Raw genomic sequence first — 19,834 nt, forward strand, 5'->3', positions numbered from 1 at the left:
CGCTTCCTGGGTGTCCCGCGATGGCCAAACAAGCTGCAAAACCCAGATCTGAACATTTGGGTCTGGAGTTGGCTTGTTGCCCACCCTTCTCCGGCACAGGAGGAGAAGCACGCAGCGCTCCAGGAGGGCACGCTGCCATCGCTGCACAGGAGGGAAGTGGGAAAGGGTGCAGGGAGTCTTTGACAAAATATTCTGCTGCCTACATACCAGAAAGTAGCACTTGGATATATGGAGAATTCCCCCGGGGTCTTCCCCCACCTGCCCAGCACACAGCCTTGCTCTTGGTGTTGTGCACCAATGTTTAATTTCTGCATGTATTTTTCTCACTTTTAGCTTGGCTATAGGAATAGAGGGTGGGGGACATCAGAGCTTGCAACACATGGGGAAAAGGTGGAGGACACCCACTCCTGATGTATTCCTGCAGCACTTCTGACAAGTCTACTCCTCACGTCATGCTCCATCAGGAGGAAAATGGCCTGCTTGCTTATGCGTTTAGGGAGATTATCTGATTAGATCAAGCACAGAAAGTTTATACCTTGCTAGTTTGAATGGGGACTTGGTAAACTTGCGGTTTGCAGAAGGAGACTGGAGGCTGATTTACCTTTATTGACCTTTGCCAGATTAGATTCTCTAGTGGTACAAGCGATAGACAAGTGCAGCTGATTTATAACGCGCAAGGCTTTGGATCTTGATTTGCACCTAAATGAAAGAGCACCTGAAAATGACAGACATCCCTGAGGACTAAATACTGCCGCTGAGCTGAACCTACCAGACATGCATAACACACGCTCATTGCTGCAAACTCGTAGCTATACGGCACACGCACACACAGCTCAGAATCCCACGCCAGGAAATAGTTGCTAAATCACAGTTTTTTTCTAGTATCTTTTTATTTTCCTATTAAGTTCCAGGAGCATTCCTGCTGCTTTGAATCCCTTTGGAACTGTAACACACCTTAAAAAAAAAAAAAAAGAAAAAGAAAAGAAAAGAAGAAAAGAAGGGGTATGCTCATAAAAGTTTCTGATTCTTGCACCATAGGAAGGAAGGAGGAAGGACACAGRAAGAGAAAGTGAAACAAAAGAAGGCACGGTCTAATGGATCAAGTATTTCTCTTAGTCCCTGCGACTGGCTTGCACTGATGTATTAAAATCCAACCTGCCCACAGATTTTGGGCTATGGTAGATACACAGGGACTTTGGTTCTAGCACCACTAAAAAGCACCTCCAAAGAGCAACAAAACCATAACATCTGTTCAGTAAAGCTGGTTACACAGTCCTGGTTCAGTTGCAGAGCACCTGGGAGCAATAAACACAAACAGCGCTGTGCATTCCTCAGTGTGTCAAATACTGCACACAGTGTTCTCCCGTACTAACTGACGGAAACCAGCAGCTCCCCTCCATTAATGAGAGAGCCCATTACATTTAATTATCTGAGGTTCTGTTTCAGGTCCTGTTATGTTCACACTCTAAATACATCTTCCAGCTATGAGCCTTTTGGGAGAAAGAAGAGGAGAAACATAAATCCAATTAAAAACCCCAAAGGGTAGAAATTTGGAGAATGCAGTTCATGTTTAGGAAAAAGCTTCTCAGCGCTGGGCACGTAACGGTAGATTCACTCACACGGTAATATAATTGAGGATGCTCCACTCGTTATCAAATGACTGGCAAAGCACAGTGGCTGACCTCAGCAACGCGGGCCACCACGCTCTTCTGTTTCTGACATCCCGTTTGGAGGCACCCAAACAGCCGGGAGATTCTCKAGGCRTTGGGTTCATCTCGTTGCYGCTGGCATGAACTGCAAGCCCAGCYAACAGTGCTCTCCAGGGCCCTGCGGTTGTTCTTGCTCTTTTTGCTGGCATAAGARGATGGCTRGGGGTTTGTYTGGGGTTTTATGTTTGTTTAATTTTTTTAAACCACAGTAAGATTTCTCCAGGGGCTTCCTGGCACCAAAACTTGGAGATAGCATAKCTGAGAAAGATTTTGCCTCATAATAAATTGCTTAGCCTGGGTGCCATGGGACATTGCAGACAAGAGGTGGTGGATGATGACAGCATTGCATGGGAAAAAGAGAAGAGTGGAATGGTGGCACTAAAGCAGCTTCAATTATCTTCCACTTCCTGTGCTGGGGACTATGGTAGAAAGTGGCATCTTGACAGACTGCTAGTCTGTCACCATTAAACGGGGCAGCGCCGAGGGAGAGCCTATTCCCTGGAGACTGGCGAGTGTAGAAGCAGGCTGAGGGGGCTCATMAACAGTCAGTGCAGAGGGTTCGGTACAGGCAGAAGTACAGTCGTCCTGGGACAGGGAGCCATACAGGAGGTGTGAGAGGAGGCAGAGCATTGCTGGGTCTTGCAGGCTGCTGTTTTGGAGCCCTTTAGGCGTGGATTGGACTGATCGGCGGAGAGCAGGAGCGCAGGTCATGGGGCACCTGAAACGGCACAGGAAAGCAAACAAGCTGTGTTGGAGAGAGTTTGAGGTAGAGACTGCTGTTTGTACAGCGTCTGGCAGGTCTGGGGCATGTGCGACTGCAGCATGAAAATAGTAATAGCCCTTTAGAAATCAAAGAGATACTTTTGAAAGGCTCTGTGAACCCTCCAGTACTCTTCAAGGATCTGCAAAACATGACAAGGAAAAGCTAATTCGCAAGTGTCATACTGCATACAAYCATACCATGGTTGTAAAATTTCTAAAGGGGATTGCTATTCCCTCAGGAAGCCTGCAAGGACCCACAAATCAAAYCAGACTGGAAACCAGTAGGGCGAGTCTACAGGCTTCCCCCTCTGCTTTCCACCGAGATTATCTGGGCAAACCAGCCTTCGTTTGCCCTCACCACCTGTAACCTGACTTCCAGAGGATGCTCCTTACAGCACAGACTGCCCGGCAGAACAGCACTTCTGCATAACTCGCCTTCTCTTGTCCCTGGAGTAGCCATTTGTGACACATAAAAGCTATTAAACACCTCCTCCAGACTGGCAGGTGCCAGCAAGTTGTTCACCCACTCTTTCAAGGCTGCAGAGACATCCATGGAAACCAGGGTTAAAGGAGCTCAYTCCGTTTCCCCATTGCCCCTAGATACAGCGAACTAGGACTTGCAGCTTTCTACCGGCACCTTGGAGACTGATCCTGCCACAGCCGAGTGGCAGCAGGAGCCCCCACGCTGGCAGGTGCTTTCAGTGACCTTACATGTGCACTTGAACAGTCTCACTCCCTTGGCCAGTGCTGAGCCAAGAGGAGACCGGTGCTCTCGGAAGAGATGTGCATAGTGACTCAGTTTGTGAGGGGGAAATCTCTGTCAATACATAAGCAAATAAGGGATTGCTCCATCTGCCAGATGTCCTTGTTACACTGAGGAGGAACCAGTCCATCTACCCCATGACTGCGCTCTGTGATATCACTCCCCAAAGAGGCTGTTGGGTTTGGGGTTGTGGTATTAAGTGTAGCTAGAAGAAATCTGCCCAGAGTCCCAGGAGAAAAGGCCTGAGAGAGACCTCACCCAGTCCACCTAGTCCATCCTATACTTATGTCTTTCCCCATCTTTGCCAAACCAGTTCTTAAAAGACCTCCAGGAACAGATATGCCACAATGTCCCCAGACAACCCATTCTAGTGAGTCACTAATCATTACTGTTAGAAATGGTGTCTAACCTGCTGCATTTAAGCCTATTACCTCTTGTCCCATTCATCACTGGATTGCTCCATTCCTTTCTGCAACAGTCTTTTACGTACGTGAAGACTGCTCAAGTGTCCCACCACCTGCTCAGCAATGTCACATTGATCTACCTGTTGGACCCCAGCCCACTCAGAGCAAACATGCTGACCTTGTATGAACAGGCAACATGGTCATCTTTTTCTCCATTTGTCTCCAGTCCTCTTCCCCTGTCCATACGCGCTAGTGTTCCTGTGGTGCCACCTCAGCTGACTCTYTAGTACATATACCTAGCAGGGACGACACAAAAAACATTAGCTTTAAGAAGACCATTCTGCCCTCCTCATGCCAAATACCATGTCCTGACAGGCATCCAGGCAAATACAACTGAATTACCATTCATCATCTGAGCTGCCAAAACTGATTCCACAGATGATCTTTCAGCTGTCCCAAACACAAATTAACAGTAGCAGCTCAAGCCACCTTGCAGCTGTAGATGTATGAGCTTAGCTTCATCTCTTCTCTCCTTACTTTCCCTCTTCTGTACCTGCTACAGTTCCCTCCGATCAGAGGGTTCCTGTTGGCTCTTAAATGCACAGGAGCTGCAGAGGCTGCCAACTTCCATAGCTCACAGATAAATCCTGCTTATGGTGTGGCTCCACAGAAGACAAATATTGGGACACAAAATTTTACCTGTTTCTGTAGGGAAGCAACCGTCTTCTCTAGTTCAGCCACAAGGGACTCGAGATTCTCTCTGGAGGAAGGGCTTGGAGAAGGCACCTCATTTCTGGAGTCAGAGATAGAAAGCAAACAGGATAATGGAAGCGTCAGCTTCCTGGACTGGAGAATCATTCTGCCTTCTCTAACATCAGCCTTAGATTAAGTATCAAATTGGGCACAGAARGGCTCAGAGGCCAAGAGATGCCAACCAAACAGTCACACAACTGCGTGATCTGCCTAAATCCCCTGGCTAGTGTTATGTGTGGTTGGAAACAGTTTGGGGGATTTTCAAAACCTGTCCCTAAAATGGTCTTCTCTGTCATTCTCCCAGGACTGTGAAGGTGCAATGGGACAGAGGATCAGCAAGGTTATTCACATGTCCTCTCAGTAAGACAGAGCTTCATCTGGTGGCTGTTCAAACAAAAGAAAAAGACCCCTACTCCTGTTGGAGGACTTTGGATCAAGCTCTGCATTTAGTTACTGAAACGCTCCTGATCTCCAGGCTTCAGTGCAGAATGCCAATTCCAAAAGCCTGAATGGACAGAGTTATTACAAACTTCTCGTACTCTTCAGAAAGCAGAGGTATAAGAAATGGATCTACCAGACCTGGGAAATGTAGGCTTGTGCTTGGAAGGGTTTTCTTCTGGGTAGCTGAATCTGGGAGACCTCTTGCTTCGGAACCGCTGAGAAAGAGCCTTGAACTGTCCACGTGTCTGGCAGTCTTGGGAAGGAAGGGAGAATCTGGAATGAGCATTCATGCTTCAGGCAGAACCGTTTGGCTTGAACTGTCTGTGAATAAGGCAGCGCTACCCTCTTTCACTGTCCACCCTCGACACATCAGTTATGCTGGAGAGAAGGAGGCAGCAAAGGTGCATGGGGCCTGCATCCTGCATGGATTACCATGCCTTGGCTGGACACTTGTAGCTAGAATGTAGCACAAAGGGACCAGGGCAGGATCTGCTGTTTAATAGCAGTTTTACAGACTCCCAAATGGCACGAAGGGGATCAGGGGAATGAGCATTCATCAGAATCAGGGGGCTCTGYGAGCTGCCTAGAGGCTAACAACAAACCAAAAGATGTTACAACTTCCCCACATTAATAAACTGGAGGATTTGTTGCCACAGGGTGTTGTGGAAGCAGAAATGGGGATGGCTCAGATAGGATAGCAAGAAGATAAATCCACAAGTCATGATTAAATACAATGCCCTCAATGTCGTTTTCTAGCTCAAAGTTCCTCAGCCACTGTACATTGTAGGGACCACTGTGCCCATGCCCCCTTTTATTTTCTTCCTCTGAGCATGAGCTTTTGGCTGCTATGAGACAGAAGCCCTGAACTAAGTGGACCTTGGGTCAGATTTGAGGCAGCTATTTTCCTCTTTGCATCCATTTGTCTCACACATGGCTCTACTTCCCACAGAGAAGTAATGTGTGCCATTAAACCAGCTCCTGACAAGTCATATAAAGTGACAACATAATGGGAATGCCACCCAGAATCATCCCCATGTCAGTCGGTGCTAGAATAGCCTCTCTCCTACCCTCACAACAATCCTGCCACAAGCGGAGATCCACTGCTGGAATCTCTTCACAACCAACCATGCCCTGCGGRTATGATGCCACCTGGAAGACATCTCTCTGGAGCTGCCGAATGTGGTCACTGTTGTCACAGATGATACGAGCAAGSGATGTCTGTCTGATCTGAGTCAGCTGCGCTGGCGTGAACACTCCAGGATTCTCGTACCAAAATCTGCAGGATTTGCAGATCATAGCATGACTCAAGAGTACAAGATGATGACAGAGAGTGAGGCTGAGAGGGAGAAGAGTTGCCCTACATCTGTGTGACAGCACCCAGACCCCTCAAAAGGAGCTTCTATTCCAGTTTCCCATGTCGTGTTAAACTGCAAATGGGGCCTGCCCTGTAGGAGGGCTTCACATAGCTATGAAGATGGTCTCTCATGAATCCCAGTGAGCTGCTGACCTGAGCTGCAGAGTGACACTGCTTRCTCCAGATACAACCCCTTGCAGGGGAATCCTGAGGCTCAGACAACTCTACTGTAGCAGTTAGGACATGGGTTGGTGGGCCCACAAAGCACCTGCCCTAAGTGCATCACCAGGACAAGAAGAGTTGTGTTAGCATGAGCAGCAAATGGGAATGAGAAGGAAGCTCCCTGAGAGACATTATAGCATTTTCATGAGACATTGGACATATCTTGAACCGTGTCAGATGTCCTGCAGTGGAAGGGAAATCATTAAATTAGGAAAGGATTGTTACTGTTGCAAGTCCTTTTGCAAATACACTGGACAGAGGAAGTATCATAAGAAGAGGAACAATCAGAGAAAATCACAGGTTCTGTTCCCTCCATGTTTCCTGCAAGGAGCAAATCTCCCCAAATAGAATACCAAAGACTTTGGGTTGACTCTAATGACAATACCTGTCTCCATCCCTCAGCCTTCTGAACTGTGTTGTTAACAGGCACATCAGTGTTGGTCCAACTCTGGTACCAGGGACAAGATCCTCCACCATCAGTGCTGGAAACAGGTCAATATTTTTGGTAGTTCCATATAAGCTGCAGGATAAAAGATTAAAAAAAAAAAAAAAAGGTAAGGGACTATCAAAAAGTGAAGATAAAAGAAACCTGATTCCAACATAGGGCTGTGTACACAAGGAACTCCTCTGGACAACATTTCTAATAGTCTTATCTGAAAAACAAGGGGCATGCCTTGGAAAGAGTAACCTAATGTCAGCCAGTGCAGATAAGATGCAATTTAGTCTCTCTGGAAAATAGCTCCAAGGCTCAATCTGCTTCCAAACTATACCACACCAATCCCTGATGACATTCCACTCAGAACCAGACTGATCACTTGGAGAGACCTAATTTGTCTTGCCCCACTCTTAAACCAAAGCTATTACCCTATCTGAACATCTGTGGGTAGTAATATCTGGGGAAGGTTATTTGATGGATGTTCTAGGAAGAGCAGTAACTTTTCACAGACTGATTTTCAGTGATTGTGATGCCTCCAAGCCTGGCCAGGCTACCGTACCTCCTGAGCTTTTCCCTGATTTCCAAGTTCTTTATCTCATTTCTGAGGTCCTCAAACTCCTGTGCAGATGAGAGGTTGCAGAAGACCCTGAAATCATTGTAAGGAGGGATGCCATGGTCTCGCCCTCTCTGGATGTTGATAGCAGCCAAGTCCAGTGAGACTGAGTGTGCCATCGAGAAGAGCTTCTCTGTCAGCTCCATGTTGAGGAGTTCTGAGGGTACCCGCATTTTCCCAGGCACCCCGAACAGCCCACGGAGGAGGGGGTCAATCCCACCCTCCTGTGTGATCCTGAAAGGGGAGAAGAAGGCCTTGTGCAAGGGGATGTGGCCTTGGCGGATGGGCTGGAAGGTTTCATTCAGCCGGTATAGGATGGGGTTGATCAAGGTGTGCCCAAAGCGGAAGGCAGCGGTGGCAAAGGCATTGAGGATTCCCGCATTGATGTTGGGGTTGTAGCCTTTGTACTCACCCAGCATCTTCATTCCAGCTTCCCCAAGGATCTTGGGGAGCCACTGGGCATAGGTGATATGTTGCATTTGGGCACCCACAATCTTCCGTGCCTCGTGATATATGAGATCTCCATCCCAGTGGGGATTGAGGGCCGATAGCTCATTGGCGATACGGTTGTGCTCCCGGAACCAAAGAGTGTGCATGGATGTGAGACCCAGCTGTTCATTGGCACGGTGGTCTCCTGCTAGGAAGCATGGCACAGGGCTCTCGTTCTCATCTCTCATGCATTCGGTGGGCGGCCCCACAGCAAAGGGAAGAAGGTGCTTGCCCGAGCTGGGCACAACTTGCCCTGGCTTCAGCAATCCATTCTGGTTGCTCAGATCCCTCAGCTCCTGCGACTCCTGCTCGGTGCTGCCATAAACATTCGAGGCATCAATGTAAGAGGTCAAGTGGTTGATCTGCTCCCTGGCATAGACGGAATTCATCAGCAGTGAGGTCATCCCACTGCCACACACAGGGCTTGAGCGGACAAAGAACATGCAGCGTCCATTCCTCACACGGGGGTCGTTCGCAGGAATCATGAYGGAGAAGCAAGGAGGGTCATTGCTGCACACCTCGCTGCAGGGTGCTCCATCTGAGAAACGGGACATGCTAATGGCTGCCACTGTCTGGTCCATGTCATGGTCCAGAAACTGGCCCCATTGCATGAGCATGTGAGTGAACTGGTCATCTGGGGTGATGGTCTCAGTCCCAATCATGGCAGTGGAGACAAGGCGGGGTAAAGGAAGGGGCAGGTCCCTGGAGTCTTCTGCCAAAGAAAATCCCCGGGGGAGGTTAAATCCATTCTGGTAGGCTGGCTTGAGGAGTCTCTGGAAGGCTGTGAGAGACGCACCCCACATCGGGTGCTGGAGGTTGTTGCAAGAGCCATCGTGGGTCCTGTATTTCTTGTGGAAGCAGATATCTGAGCAGTTAGGTGTACGGCGGTGGGCAGAGCAACCAGAAAGATTGGCAATCATGTTCAGGTAGTGAGGGGAGACCAAGTCATTGTAACGATAGCCTGCAAAGRTAAATGCAAAAGCAACACATCAGACCATGACCACGTTAGCCATCTAGTTCCTGCCATCCCAAATAAGGGCTCTGATTGGAATCTGTTTCTGGGATTTTTGCAACGGGCATGAAGACCTGATCTCTGATCTTGGTATTGCTATGTGATTTATGCAAGGTAAATGAAGCAAAGGATCATACAAGGCCCAAAGAGAGGAAAAGAAGGAGAAAARAGTTTAGTATCAACTGCACAGACATCGAAACCTAAAACATTAAACAGAAGACCAAGCTGTGGGGGTGGTCTTGGTCTCCATTCTGCAGTCAGCACTGGGTTTATTTTTATGTCTGTCTGGGTATTACTGCAGCCTCCAGCATAACTGATCATCCAAATTATACGTGACAAGCAGCAGGGAAGCTGCCAGAGGCTGCCGGGGCGCTCCGCTCCGTGAAAGCGCTGAATAAGGCTGAGTCGCACGGATGCTGACAGGGCCACRAGGACAAGAGGTTGCAGTCCGACTAGCCCAGACTAGACTTGCAGCTTGGAGCGAGACTCCTCACAGGCTGGAATAGATCCAGACAGGCAAAAATATTTATGTGCCCAAATGTACACGATGACTAACATGCATAGGTAGAAATGTGCAGTGGATGAGACATTTCCTTTATATAAAGGAAATGTCTCTCTTCCACCTGCAGAGGGACTGAATCTCAGATCCATACAGGTACTTACATGCCCACCCTCTTTGGAATTGATGGGAGGTAGATGGCTAAATATTTTTAAAGATTAGGGCCTTAATAGCCACTCAGGAAATCTTGAGCAAAATGGGGAACTGAACTATAGTTTCCTGAGTACCAGATTGGTACAGCAACCACAAGACCAGCCCTCCAGCTGTTATAAAAATCATTAGATTTAAGAGAGAGAATTGCAACCCTCACAATACATTTCTTGACATACTCATAACTGATCTGGACTTTTGGGACAATGTTGCACATTTTATCTTTCTGGATAAATTGTTGTTTTAATTAAATCTTACCCAGAAATCTGTTCAGAGTTAAGGAGGGAAATACATCTTTCATACCTGTGACATTCATATCCACAATTAAGCCTTGTTGCACATGTTCTTGAATCAGCTGCAAGGTTCTTTCAAAGATCTCACCCGCCCTGGCTGTTTCAATGGTATAGGGGTCCCGGGGGTAACGGAAGAGAGCCAGAAGGTCGTTGGGAGTCTTGGGGCGCCTGTTTCAAGACAATAAAAGCGATGCAGAAACACTAAAATGAGTATGTTCTTCAGAGCAATGAGACACTGCAAGCAGCAGGAGGCAGGTTCTAAGCCTTGTCTGGTGTTCAACCCCAAAATCTAGTGCATATGAACGATGTGGCTTGCCTGCATATTGCAGATGATTAAAGATAGAATATTTTTCCCCAGGAAAATCCACACATTTAATTTCCTCAGCATCTCTATTTTTTCTGCTACAGTAACATATTTTTCACTTTTCAACAGCTGAAATCCAGAGGTTTTTGGCTTAACACAAACTGTTTATCTTTTCAATAAAAAGTTTATTTTTGGATAGAAGAGGAGGGAATTTCCATTCATGGGGAAGTCATTTTTCATTAAGAAAATGGTTATAATTACATTATTATTTTTATTCACTCTGCACTAAGTCAGTTGCATTTATAAAATGACTATGCTGATTATTTTCTTTTCTATGCACTTTCTCTAGAGCCAACTCCAGCTGATGAAATGCATGTAGCAGATATATATACTAATACCACCTTCTACGTCATATAAGACGTTTCCAAAATCCCAAACACCTTCCTGTTATGAATCTCTATCTCATTCTTACATCTACATGGTGTAGCTTCAATCTCGAGTACCTGAAACAATACTGTAGCTTTTATTTATAGATTGTCACTAATAAAATGAGATTTCAAAAAGCTTCGTTCAGCATCTCTTTTATCTCTTTTTTGCTTCACATCCCTGATCTTGGTGCTTCATGCACTTACTTGCTAAACAGCTCAGTGCGTGTTGAATTAATGGCATAGTCCACACTGCTGATGGCTTCCCGTATTGACGTGGCTACAAACATGTCACCACTCCGACCGACATCCATGGCTTCCCAAAAGAGAGAGAATAACAATTTCTTAATTTACTTTGTTAATAATCTCTCTTCCAAGCTCAAGAAAATCTACATATCAGTATGAGCATCATAGTGACTCCATTGCATGTAGAATGCCATTACCATTTGCCACATAAACAACATGAAACTTTATAACAAATATTCTGAAAGAGAAATTAACTGACAGAAAAGCTACTGTAAAACAGGTGACTTTTGGGGGAGATGTCTATGGAACACATGTATGGAGTCTGTTGCTGTAGCACTTTCCAAATGTATGTCTATTTTGGTTTGTGGCTAAAGTAGAAAAAGAAAAGGTACAAATTACAGTGGGCTATCCCAAAATAGTGCATTTTCTTCCCATGAAGGAAACTTCTAAAATTCATAAAGTTCACTTTAATGTATTGCTTATACATTGATTTTTTCCGTTCTAAAGCCTTTCTAATTCAGTTCAAATTTAGYGTTAACACATCAAACACATTTTAAAATAAAAAGGAAAGCTGTTGTTTGAATACCTTCAGAAGGAAACACTTAAATTCTTAAAAAATACTATAGAATGCAGTTTTAAAGCATTAATTAATTTATTAAACTTTGGCCAGCACAAAATGTCATTTCTATTAAGTTATTTGACCCTAAATTTCCCTTCAGACCTAACTGCGGTCCACAGATTGGAAACATGGCTCTAAATGTGACCCACCTCCCCGTCGTTCTGGGGGACAATACACAGGGCCTTTGTCACAGCTAAGCAAACCAGTTCCCATTTGGCTACGGACACAGTGCAACAGGCAGCTGGAAAATGAGGTACCAATCAGGCATAAATCATAGAAATCATCTTATGAATAATTTTAAACAACAAAGAAATTACAGATAATTCTCAGCTCCTTGCATACAATCCCTGTATAGAAAATGATATTAAATTTGTCTAATAAGCTACTCACTATTCATGCTGGTTATTCCTGCGTGCTTGAGAGATATGCCTCTACTTAAGTTTTTAACCTTATTGCTCTCCTTTGAATTTTTTCCTTATCAGTTCTTCCTTACCCTCCAAGAAGCACAATCTCTACACTTGACCTCTGGTCTGATTAGCAGAGAGTGACTCTTCTTTATTCATTACAGTTTCTTTTTAGCTTTCCCTAATACACAGAGATGTAGTTTGAAAACTAGAGAATCATTTCCCAGCCCCAAGGGATTCGGTGAATTTTTAAAACCCTGTATTTGCACCGACAATGTTGTTCTCATTCTTCCTCCCCTAGTGCGTGAGGTTACGGTCAGACAGTGACTTGCGAGCATGTTAACACATTTTAATAAGTCACTGCCTCTCAACGGAGACGCAGTAACTACAAGCACGCTGTCAGCGCTCTGCAGCGTGAGACAAAGCAGGCTTGCAGGAGGTAGCTTAAGACAACACCTTTTCCTTTGGCCTGTGCAATTGCATCTCAGCTGAGACAACAGTGAGGAACAGCTGGGAGATGTACGGGGTTACACAACTGGAAGATTGTCTCATCATGTCTGAATGGCCTCTCTATAAAGAAGTTAAAGAATTAACAGAATTATCCTTCAAAGCAAAGGCATCAGTTCAGCATAACCCCTCCTTTACATGAGAGCAAGAGAAGAGAGAAGGTGCTAAAGGATCACAGGAGATACTCTACCAGTGATAGTGAGCTGCATGGTACTGGAGGTGAAGCCAAAGGGGTTTCTTGCTATACACTCGTATCTGCCCTGATCAGCCACGCCGAGGTCTTGGATGGAAAGGGTCCCATCCGGGCTTACGTGGAACTTGCCACTCTCTGTGATCTGAATACCCTCCTGTTGCATGATCAAAAGACAAAAAAGGTGTCAGTGCGCGGAAAGCCTCCTAGCATCCCAGCCTTCACCCTTCCCAGCAAACCCATCGATAGATGCGATTAACTAGTGCGGCCACCAGATGTTAGCATTGCTCTTCCAGAAAAACCAGAAAGGCACCAAAGCACATCTGATCCTGCCTTACCGAACCCACTGCAATGACATCCTTGTTCAGCTCCCGCACCCTGACCTGCCTTCAGGCACTCACTGCAAGGCAGAGGCACTGCATGCATTTCACTGCACTTCTCACAGACCAGCTGGCAGGAGTGAGTGCTGTACCCACAGGCTGACACAGAAATTTAGAGCCATATAAGCTCCAAACACCTTCAGTTTGGGGGCAATCTGAAACTGATGGATTTTGTTGACCCTGAACTGCAAATACACCAGCTTTTGCTGGCTCTGGGCAGCAACACTGAGCAACCGAAGCGCTGAGAGCAGCTGCACACTCAATCCCCATCTCTCAACCTGGCCGGCTGCAGAAGTTGCCTCAGGTCTCACGTTTTTATTCTCATCGTTAGCGTCTTTCTGCTGCCCTGTCCCCAGTCGAACGCTTACTGTGCTGCCCTCCCAGACTCTTTTCTTCAGCTCTCACTGTTGGCTGGAGCCCAAGGCAAGCTGCAGATCACCTCTAAGAGACCTCTGCAGGGCAACTGAGGCTCATGCGTTTTCCCTGTAATTTCTCCCATGCCTGACTGTGCTGACAGGCAGGGTAGCTCCCAGGGAAGGTCGCAGGTGTTGTGGCACAGCAGGCACAGCAGGGCAAAGTCTGAAGAGCTCCACCTAATGAATTTTTTAAAACAGTAGCCAAACTGCAGCGTGGTTGTGATTGACCATGGCTTTGCCCCATCAAAGCTGGAGCCAGCCAGAATTGTTACACGAAAGCATCACATCTCCCTTATGCCAGTGGGAAACCTGGAAATAAGGACAAACTACTTAAAAAGTATCTTTTTTCAGTATTTTCCAGGAATAGTCAAATAATGTTTATAACATCCTGGAAGGTCAGCTGTTTGGAAGGACATTACTTGTTTGGAAGGAAAAGCAAGAGAAAAAGGCAATCTGCATTGCTTGGCTTCAAGCTTGAGAAAAATAAACATTCTTTTAAACCATTTAAAACACAATCAGTGGAAAAGTTGGTCTTAACATTTCTTCAAGCACAACTTCTTCCATGTCTACTGCACAAAGTGATTGAGCTGGGAGAGCTGTTTAACTAGAAGGTTGTGCAGGGCCTGTGGTGACAGTCAAGCAATAGTCTCTTACTTTGACCCAGGTTATGGTGGGTCGTGGATCTCCTTGGGCAGCACAGGTAATCGCAACATCCTGGCCTGTCTCTGCCACCACATCTTGGGGGGGATGAAGAAACACAGGTATCACTGCACAACACAGGAAAAAGAGTCACCAGCACAAGAAATGCATTGAGGAAAACAGACACATCCATGTTGGAAACATCTCACTGTTATGAAATCAGACCTGCTGGGCATTTTCTGCTGTTGCAAGAGCTCTTCAGAGAGGTGTCAGTAACCATGTTCTCTGTCTCTCTACCAAGTCCTCCATAATTTACATTCATTATTTTCTGCTGCTGTTCATGTCTCGACTTGGGACAATTACATAGGAATGTGTTGGAATCCTTAAGTCAAAGACTTTCTAGAAGAGATGCTCTAGCTGAAATAACTATTGTGAATTGATTCAGGAATTGCTGTATGAGGTTCTGTGGCGTGTGTTAGGTCAGACTAACTGATCATATTGATCCCCCTGGTCTTAAAGTAATCTGGGAATTCTTCACCTGCAGCTTCACTACTTTCACATGTTTCTAGCTGGTTTTCTTCTCTACAGTTTACCATTGGTAAAATCCTAGCGTGTTTATGAAACAGCAGGGATGTTTTCTTGTTGAGAAAGATCATTTACATGGGAATAAAAAAGAAAATAAAAACATGAAAGCATTTCTGCATGACTTGTGTTTTATGAAGGCTTGATTCTAGAACACCTGAATTTAGGTTGAACTACAGTTTTGTAGCTAATCTTTAAGATGAACATATCCGAACCAGAGGTAAATCTTGACAGTAAGTAATTGCTTTTTTGCAGAATATTTAATTAAAAAAAATAGTACAATTCATTTGGTAGGTAAGACAAAATTAAAAATAGAAAAAAAAAGAATTACCAGGAATTGAATTAATAAAACTTTATCCAAAGTCTCCAACAAACATCCTCTGTTTCCTTTTCTTTACCAAAATCATTATTCATAATAACAATTCCAAAACACATTAAAAAACCCATATCTTCATTTTTCACTCAGCTGGTCAGATATCATTGGTTATCTGATGGGTGGTAATTTGTCAAAGTAACTCGTCATTTCTGATCATACAAACCCTGCCCTAATGTTTATTCTTTCTGATGCAGACGGATACAGTCCCTTCTCCCTTTTAATGACCACATCAGATGAGTTTCACCCCCGCAACTATATACTTTCTAGACAACAAAATAAATTTTCAAATAAGGAAAACTGAAGCAGCTTCTTCCAATTTATAGATCTTGGCACTCTGGAAAACTTGTTTTCCCACCCATTGATGAAGCTTTTATGGCTAGACTTCTGCTCCCAGGCAAAAGCGAAATCACATCTCAGGGGAATTAGCGCAATTCCCTGCCTTGTCAGACAATATATCATTTAGCATAATATAAACTTAATGAAACCCATTTGCCAGCCCTTGTTACCCACAAACTCTAGCTTTCACCAGCTTACCTCGAGGGGTCACTGACAGCTGCACTGGGAGGCTCCTTACACCGATGGCACTGATAGCATGGCATTCATATTGACCTTGGTCATGTAAGGCAACCCTCATCACCCGCAGGGTACCAGTGGAGAGGATGCTATGTCTCCGGTCATTCGGCAAAGGTCCACCTGGTCAAAAAAGCAGAGTTAAATGTTTGTTAAATATTTTACTAAACCAAAACACAGTTTTTGCACTTTTCAGTTTACGGACAATTTTCTTAAAATATTCAGTTTTGCTCTAAACCAAGGGGGCTGCTATTTAGCCATCTCTAATATCAAAGGGAATCTGAATCCTTTCTACGCTTTCAAGAGTGGTTTTGAGAACAAGCTATGTTCCATCATTTCTCTTCCTCTTGCCCTGTTCTTGGCATGTCTTCTATTAAAGCACTGTAAAGTTTAGTTAACCTTTGCATTGCTGAGTCACCTACCAAACCTGGTTATAAAACAGTCTTATTAATCCTAGTTCTTGTCACTGCACTCCTTTCAATATCTCTCTATGAGAGGTATTTCCTGAAATCTGGACAGGGGAATGGAACAGGTTAAAGGAGATGGAGAACGTGTTGGTGAAGGAGAATTTCAGCTGGTCCTTCTTAGCTCAGTGTCAGGGCTATTGCTGTGGAAGCTGGAATACAATAGCCATGAATTCTCCACAGCACTAAACCATCAATTATGGCTTGTGAAGCATGAGCAAAAGTTGGAGGGCCTCTGGGCCAAGCACTGTTGGCTTCTGTCCCAGAAAGTGTTAGATGGGATCAACTCAGTGGAGCCAGAGCTAACAACCACCCGAGACTCCAAAAGTTCACCACCACCTGTTGGCCCAAAGCGTTTTTTCCCTAAGCAAAAAGAAACCGCAGAGGTGTGTCAGTGGTGAACTGGTGCTCTCCTGCAACATCATCCCCAAGAGGAGAAAATCAATGACAATGATGGAGAGCTGGTGCGCAGTGATACCCACCAACCTGGAGTGTCCAGACCTTGCCCTTTTGAATGAGGTTAGAAGCCACAGCAGGAGGAAGTTCAAGGCTTTGAGGGTTTCATGTGGATGAAAAAACGCACACTGCTTCCTTCCCACATGATGACTTAGGTTGTCAGAGACCTAAAAGTGTACTTTCCTTCCCTGATACTTAACATTATCCTTGGTGACCTAAGACATCTAACATGACTAGATCCGTGCTGCAGTGAGTACTAACTCACCACCTGTTAGGTATCATCACTGCAATTCATTGCCCTGGATCAGCAGCTTAACTGTTCTCACCCGCACCCTATAGAGGGTGGCATGGAAGAGAAAGAAAACCCAAGACAAATGAGGAAGTACCTGCCCTTGTCCAGGCAATAACAGGTGGAGGATGACCCTCAGCAGAGCAGGGGAAATCCACGCTTTGCCCCTCAGTTACCGTCTGATCGGTGGGAATAAGGAGAAACCTGGGAGAATCTGAAAGGGAAAGCAATGACAGAGCAGTAGGCAAAAATTCGCACAGCAAGCTTGAATTAATTCTCAGTTCATGGGAACAAAACCGGTCACAATGTACACGGCTTAAATACACACCCACTGACTGATTGTTTATTCCAGAAATAACATCAGCCAGGGACTCCTCACCTTGCACTATGATCTTTGCTGTAGCCTGGATGGATCCCTCAGTGTTGCTGGCATTGCAGTTGTACTGCCCCTGGTCTGAGAAGGTGACATTCTGAATGTAGAGTCCTCCAGAGCTGGTAATGGCGAAACGGGAATCCTGTGGTAAAGGAGAGCCTGTGCCAAGTGTCCAGCTGATGCGAGGGTTGGGGTGCCCAGAGACCCCACACTCCAAGGTGACGCTTTCCCCAACCAGCACTTCAGTGTTCTGCGGCTGGATCACAAAAGTGGGCTTGGCTGGAAGGAAATTGAGTGCTTCAGAAACCAGAAGCCATGCTGCCTGCCTGGTTATGCACACAAGTGCCTTGGACTCTTCATGCAGCCCAGGTAGTCTTCACCTAGCCCTTCCCTGACTTCCAAATCTTCAATGTGAATAATTCCCACAGCACTATTTCCTTCATCTCATTTTCCTCCTGTCACTGACTGCTGACATATCCTCCACTCCCGGTTTCCCTTCACCCTTGACACTTCTGTGCTGCAAAATTCTCTCCAACCTCTAAAGTCACTCCCCTGTCCCAAATTACCTCCAATCTCTAAATCCCCTACTTCTCACTCCCCTAAGAACCACCTTACAGCTCAGACCACTACGCTGTTAGCCACTCTCTGCCCCAGTGCACCAAGAACAACTTGCCACATGTAAAGCAGGGACTGAATCTGATTAGCTCCATTCTCAGCCCCCAGCACCCCCCAGCTGGGCCTTCAAGAGTGTGCAAAGCTCAGTTACATGGGGTGCCAAAGTAGCGCAGAACGACTTCCTGTGTCTTGACCTCCCCAGCTATGTTCTTGGCCATGCACTGGTAGACGCCCTTGTCCGACTCCTTGGTGTTCTGGATCATCAAGGTTCCATCTTGCAACAGGTTAAGACGGTTGTCATCTTTCATGTCAATCTCATTACTGAAAAACAGTCACAAGGAGGCCAAGTTTAGAGGGAGAAAAGACTGGTGTTCTTCCTACTAGATGTCAGTGGAGAGGGAAGGCTTTGCATGCATTGTAGTAAGCTGGTGTTCCCTGAAGCTATTCTGAGACTTCATGAAATTTATAGCAAGAGTTATGATTTAGAGTGCTGAAATTAAGTTCCAAATATGATTTACTCCCTGGGTGAGCCACTCTGTCTCACCACTGATTACTTATGACATTTACAGCCCATCGGGAGAGAATACTGTTCCCATACAAAAGTATTGTTGTTGTTGTCAGGACATCTAGGCTTGGAAGTTTATTCTCATTATTTACTAAAAGTAAATATAGTAATGAATTAATATTGTTATTGTGTGCAGCCATTTCTATTTGAACAAGGCTCAAAGGCCTCAGGGGGGCAAAGAACTGTGAGTAATTCACCATGGGACCTCAACACAGTTTGGGTTCCTTTCCAAGATCTGAGAGCTGTGAAATATCTTCTTTCTTTCTACAGTGACCTGCAACTCCTGGAATTCAGCCCGTGACAGAAGGTCCCAGTGCTGTTTCCCATTTGTCCCAGCACGGAGGAATTTTGGATGGCTGCAAATGATTGAAAAGAGAGAAGGAACCTCTCTCCCCCTAGGACAAAGGCTGAATCCACTATGCAAACTAATATGCTTGCTGGGCATTTATTTAATTCCCCTGGTGTCCCCTCATTGCAGTCATACCTAGTTTGGAGAACATTTATTATCATTACCCCTCTTACAATGCTATCATTGGGAGCCTGCCAGCATTTCCCTAACAAAACCTTCCTTCCAGGGGACTTAACTCAGCCATAAACTTTTGCTCTGTGCTGAAACTTTGCCTAGCAGGGAGTTAGCTGAGGAATCATACACTGATCATTTTTATTAATATCTGGGCCCTACTCAGGCTCCCACAGACAAGAAGCCCATAAAGCAGCTAAGTAACTTCACTTCCATAATGGGCAACTGCTCAAGCACAGAATATTTTATTGTGTAGCATTTCCCAGAAATACTTTGGCACCTAGAACAGCCATATATTTTTTCAGTGTTGCTGTATAGAACATTAATCAATATGCTGCTTTGCAAAATCCGTCTTTCAGTCAAACATAGTAGTTTTCCCTTTGAAAGAAAGGTGTTCTCCCAGCATGCTAGTCCTTAGTGAGAAAAGACCAGAGACAATAAGCATTTCAGCGGTCAATAAATGGCAAGCATGGTGGCTTAGAGCGGCATGAAATACTAATTTTTTTTTTGATCAAAAGACAATTGCTTTCAGCCTGCGGAGTATGTTTATGGGAAAGTTATAAACTCTTGGAATCCATTACAAATGCAGATGAAACATTTCAAATGCAGATGAAAACACCACTTGGATTACATGGTCACCAGAGAATGTTATTAAAAGGAAGGTAAATACAATTCATGGAATATCCATTTTTATTTTTTTATGTTGCATGAAATGGCTTTTGTAATCACAGGCAGTAGCTGAAGAGTTTGATGCTTGGTAGAAACCTTTGCTACCCCAGGGCTCATTGTGTGAGACTTACTTGTTGTGCAGCCATATAATCGCAGGCTTTGGGTTGCCTTCTGCCCTGCAGGTGAAATAAACAGTGTTTCCCAAGTGGACGTCAACATCGTGGGGCTCTGAGGTTATGCGAGGGCTTTCTGCAAAAGACCATTT

The 19,834-nt window shown here is 45.3% G+C and overlaps 1 protein-coding gene across 4 annotated transcripts in view; it reads right to left on the reverse strand.

Annotated features, from left to right (window-relative positions):
* Nucleotides 1–877: 877 nt before the first annotated feature.
* Nucleotides 878–19,834, reverse strand: part of LOC112961467 (peroxidasin homolog) — a 48,083-nt gene continuing 29,126 nt past the window's right edge. For all 4 annotated transcript variants that reach the window (XM_026056692.1, XM_026056700.1, XM_026056711.1 and 1 more), the window contains 16 exons: nucleotides 19,701–19,818; nucleotides 17,967–18,136; nucleotides 17,207–17,479; nucleotides 16,925–17,041; nucleotides 15,583–15,741; nucleotides 14,106–14,218; nucleotides 12,656–12,812; nucleotides 10,897–11,005; nucleotides 9,971–10,128; nucleotides 7,404–8,907; nucleotides 6,794–6,928; nucleotides 5,900–6,108; nucleotides 4,971–5,085; nucleotides 4,338–4,431; nucleotides 3,817–3,934; nucleotides 878–2,427 (listed from right to left, as the gene is read on the reverse strand). In XM_026056692.1, the coding sequence (XP_025912477.1) occupies nucleotides 3,839–3,934; nucleotides 4,338–4,431; nucleotides 4,971–5,085; nucleotides 5,900–6,108; nucleotides 6,794–6,928; nucleotides 7,404–8,907; nucleotides 9,971–10,128; nucleotides 10,897–11,005; nucleotides 12,656–12,812; nucleotides 14,106–14,218; nucleotides 15,583–15,741; nucleotides 16,925–17,041; nucleotides 17,207–17,479; nucleotides 17,967–18,136; nucleotides 19,701–19,818 (3,527 nt within the window). In that variant the 3' untranslated portion in view covers nucleotides 878–2,427; nucleotides 3,817–3,838. The remainder of the gene's footprint in view (nucleotides 2,428–3,816; nucleotides 3,935–4,337; nucleotides 4,432–4,970; nucleotides 5,086–5,899; nucleotides 6,109–6,793; nucleotides 6,929–7,403; nucleotides 8,908–9,970; nucleotides 10,129–10,896; nucleotides 11,006–12,655; nucleotides 12,813–14,105; nucleotides 14,219–15,582; nucleotides 15,742–16,924; nucleotides 17,042–17,206; nucleotides 17,480–17,966; nucleotides 18,137–19,700; nucleotides 19,819–19,834) is intronic.

The sequence above is a fragment of the Apteryx rowi genome, unplaced genomic scaffold, assembly GCF_003343035.1.
Source record: "Apteryx rowi isolate R43461 unplaced genomic scaffold, aptRow1 scaffold_0, whole genome shotgun sequence".
NCBI classification, from domain to species: domain Eukaryota; kingdom Metazoa; phylum Chordata; class Aves; order Apterygiformes; family Apterygidae; genus Apteryx; species Apteryx rowi.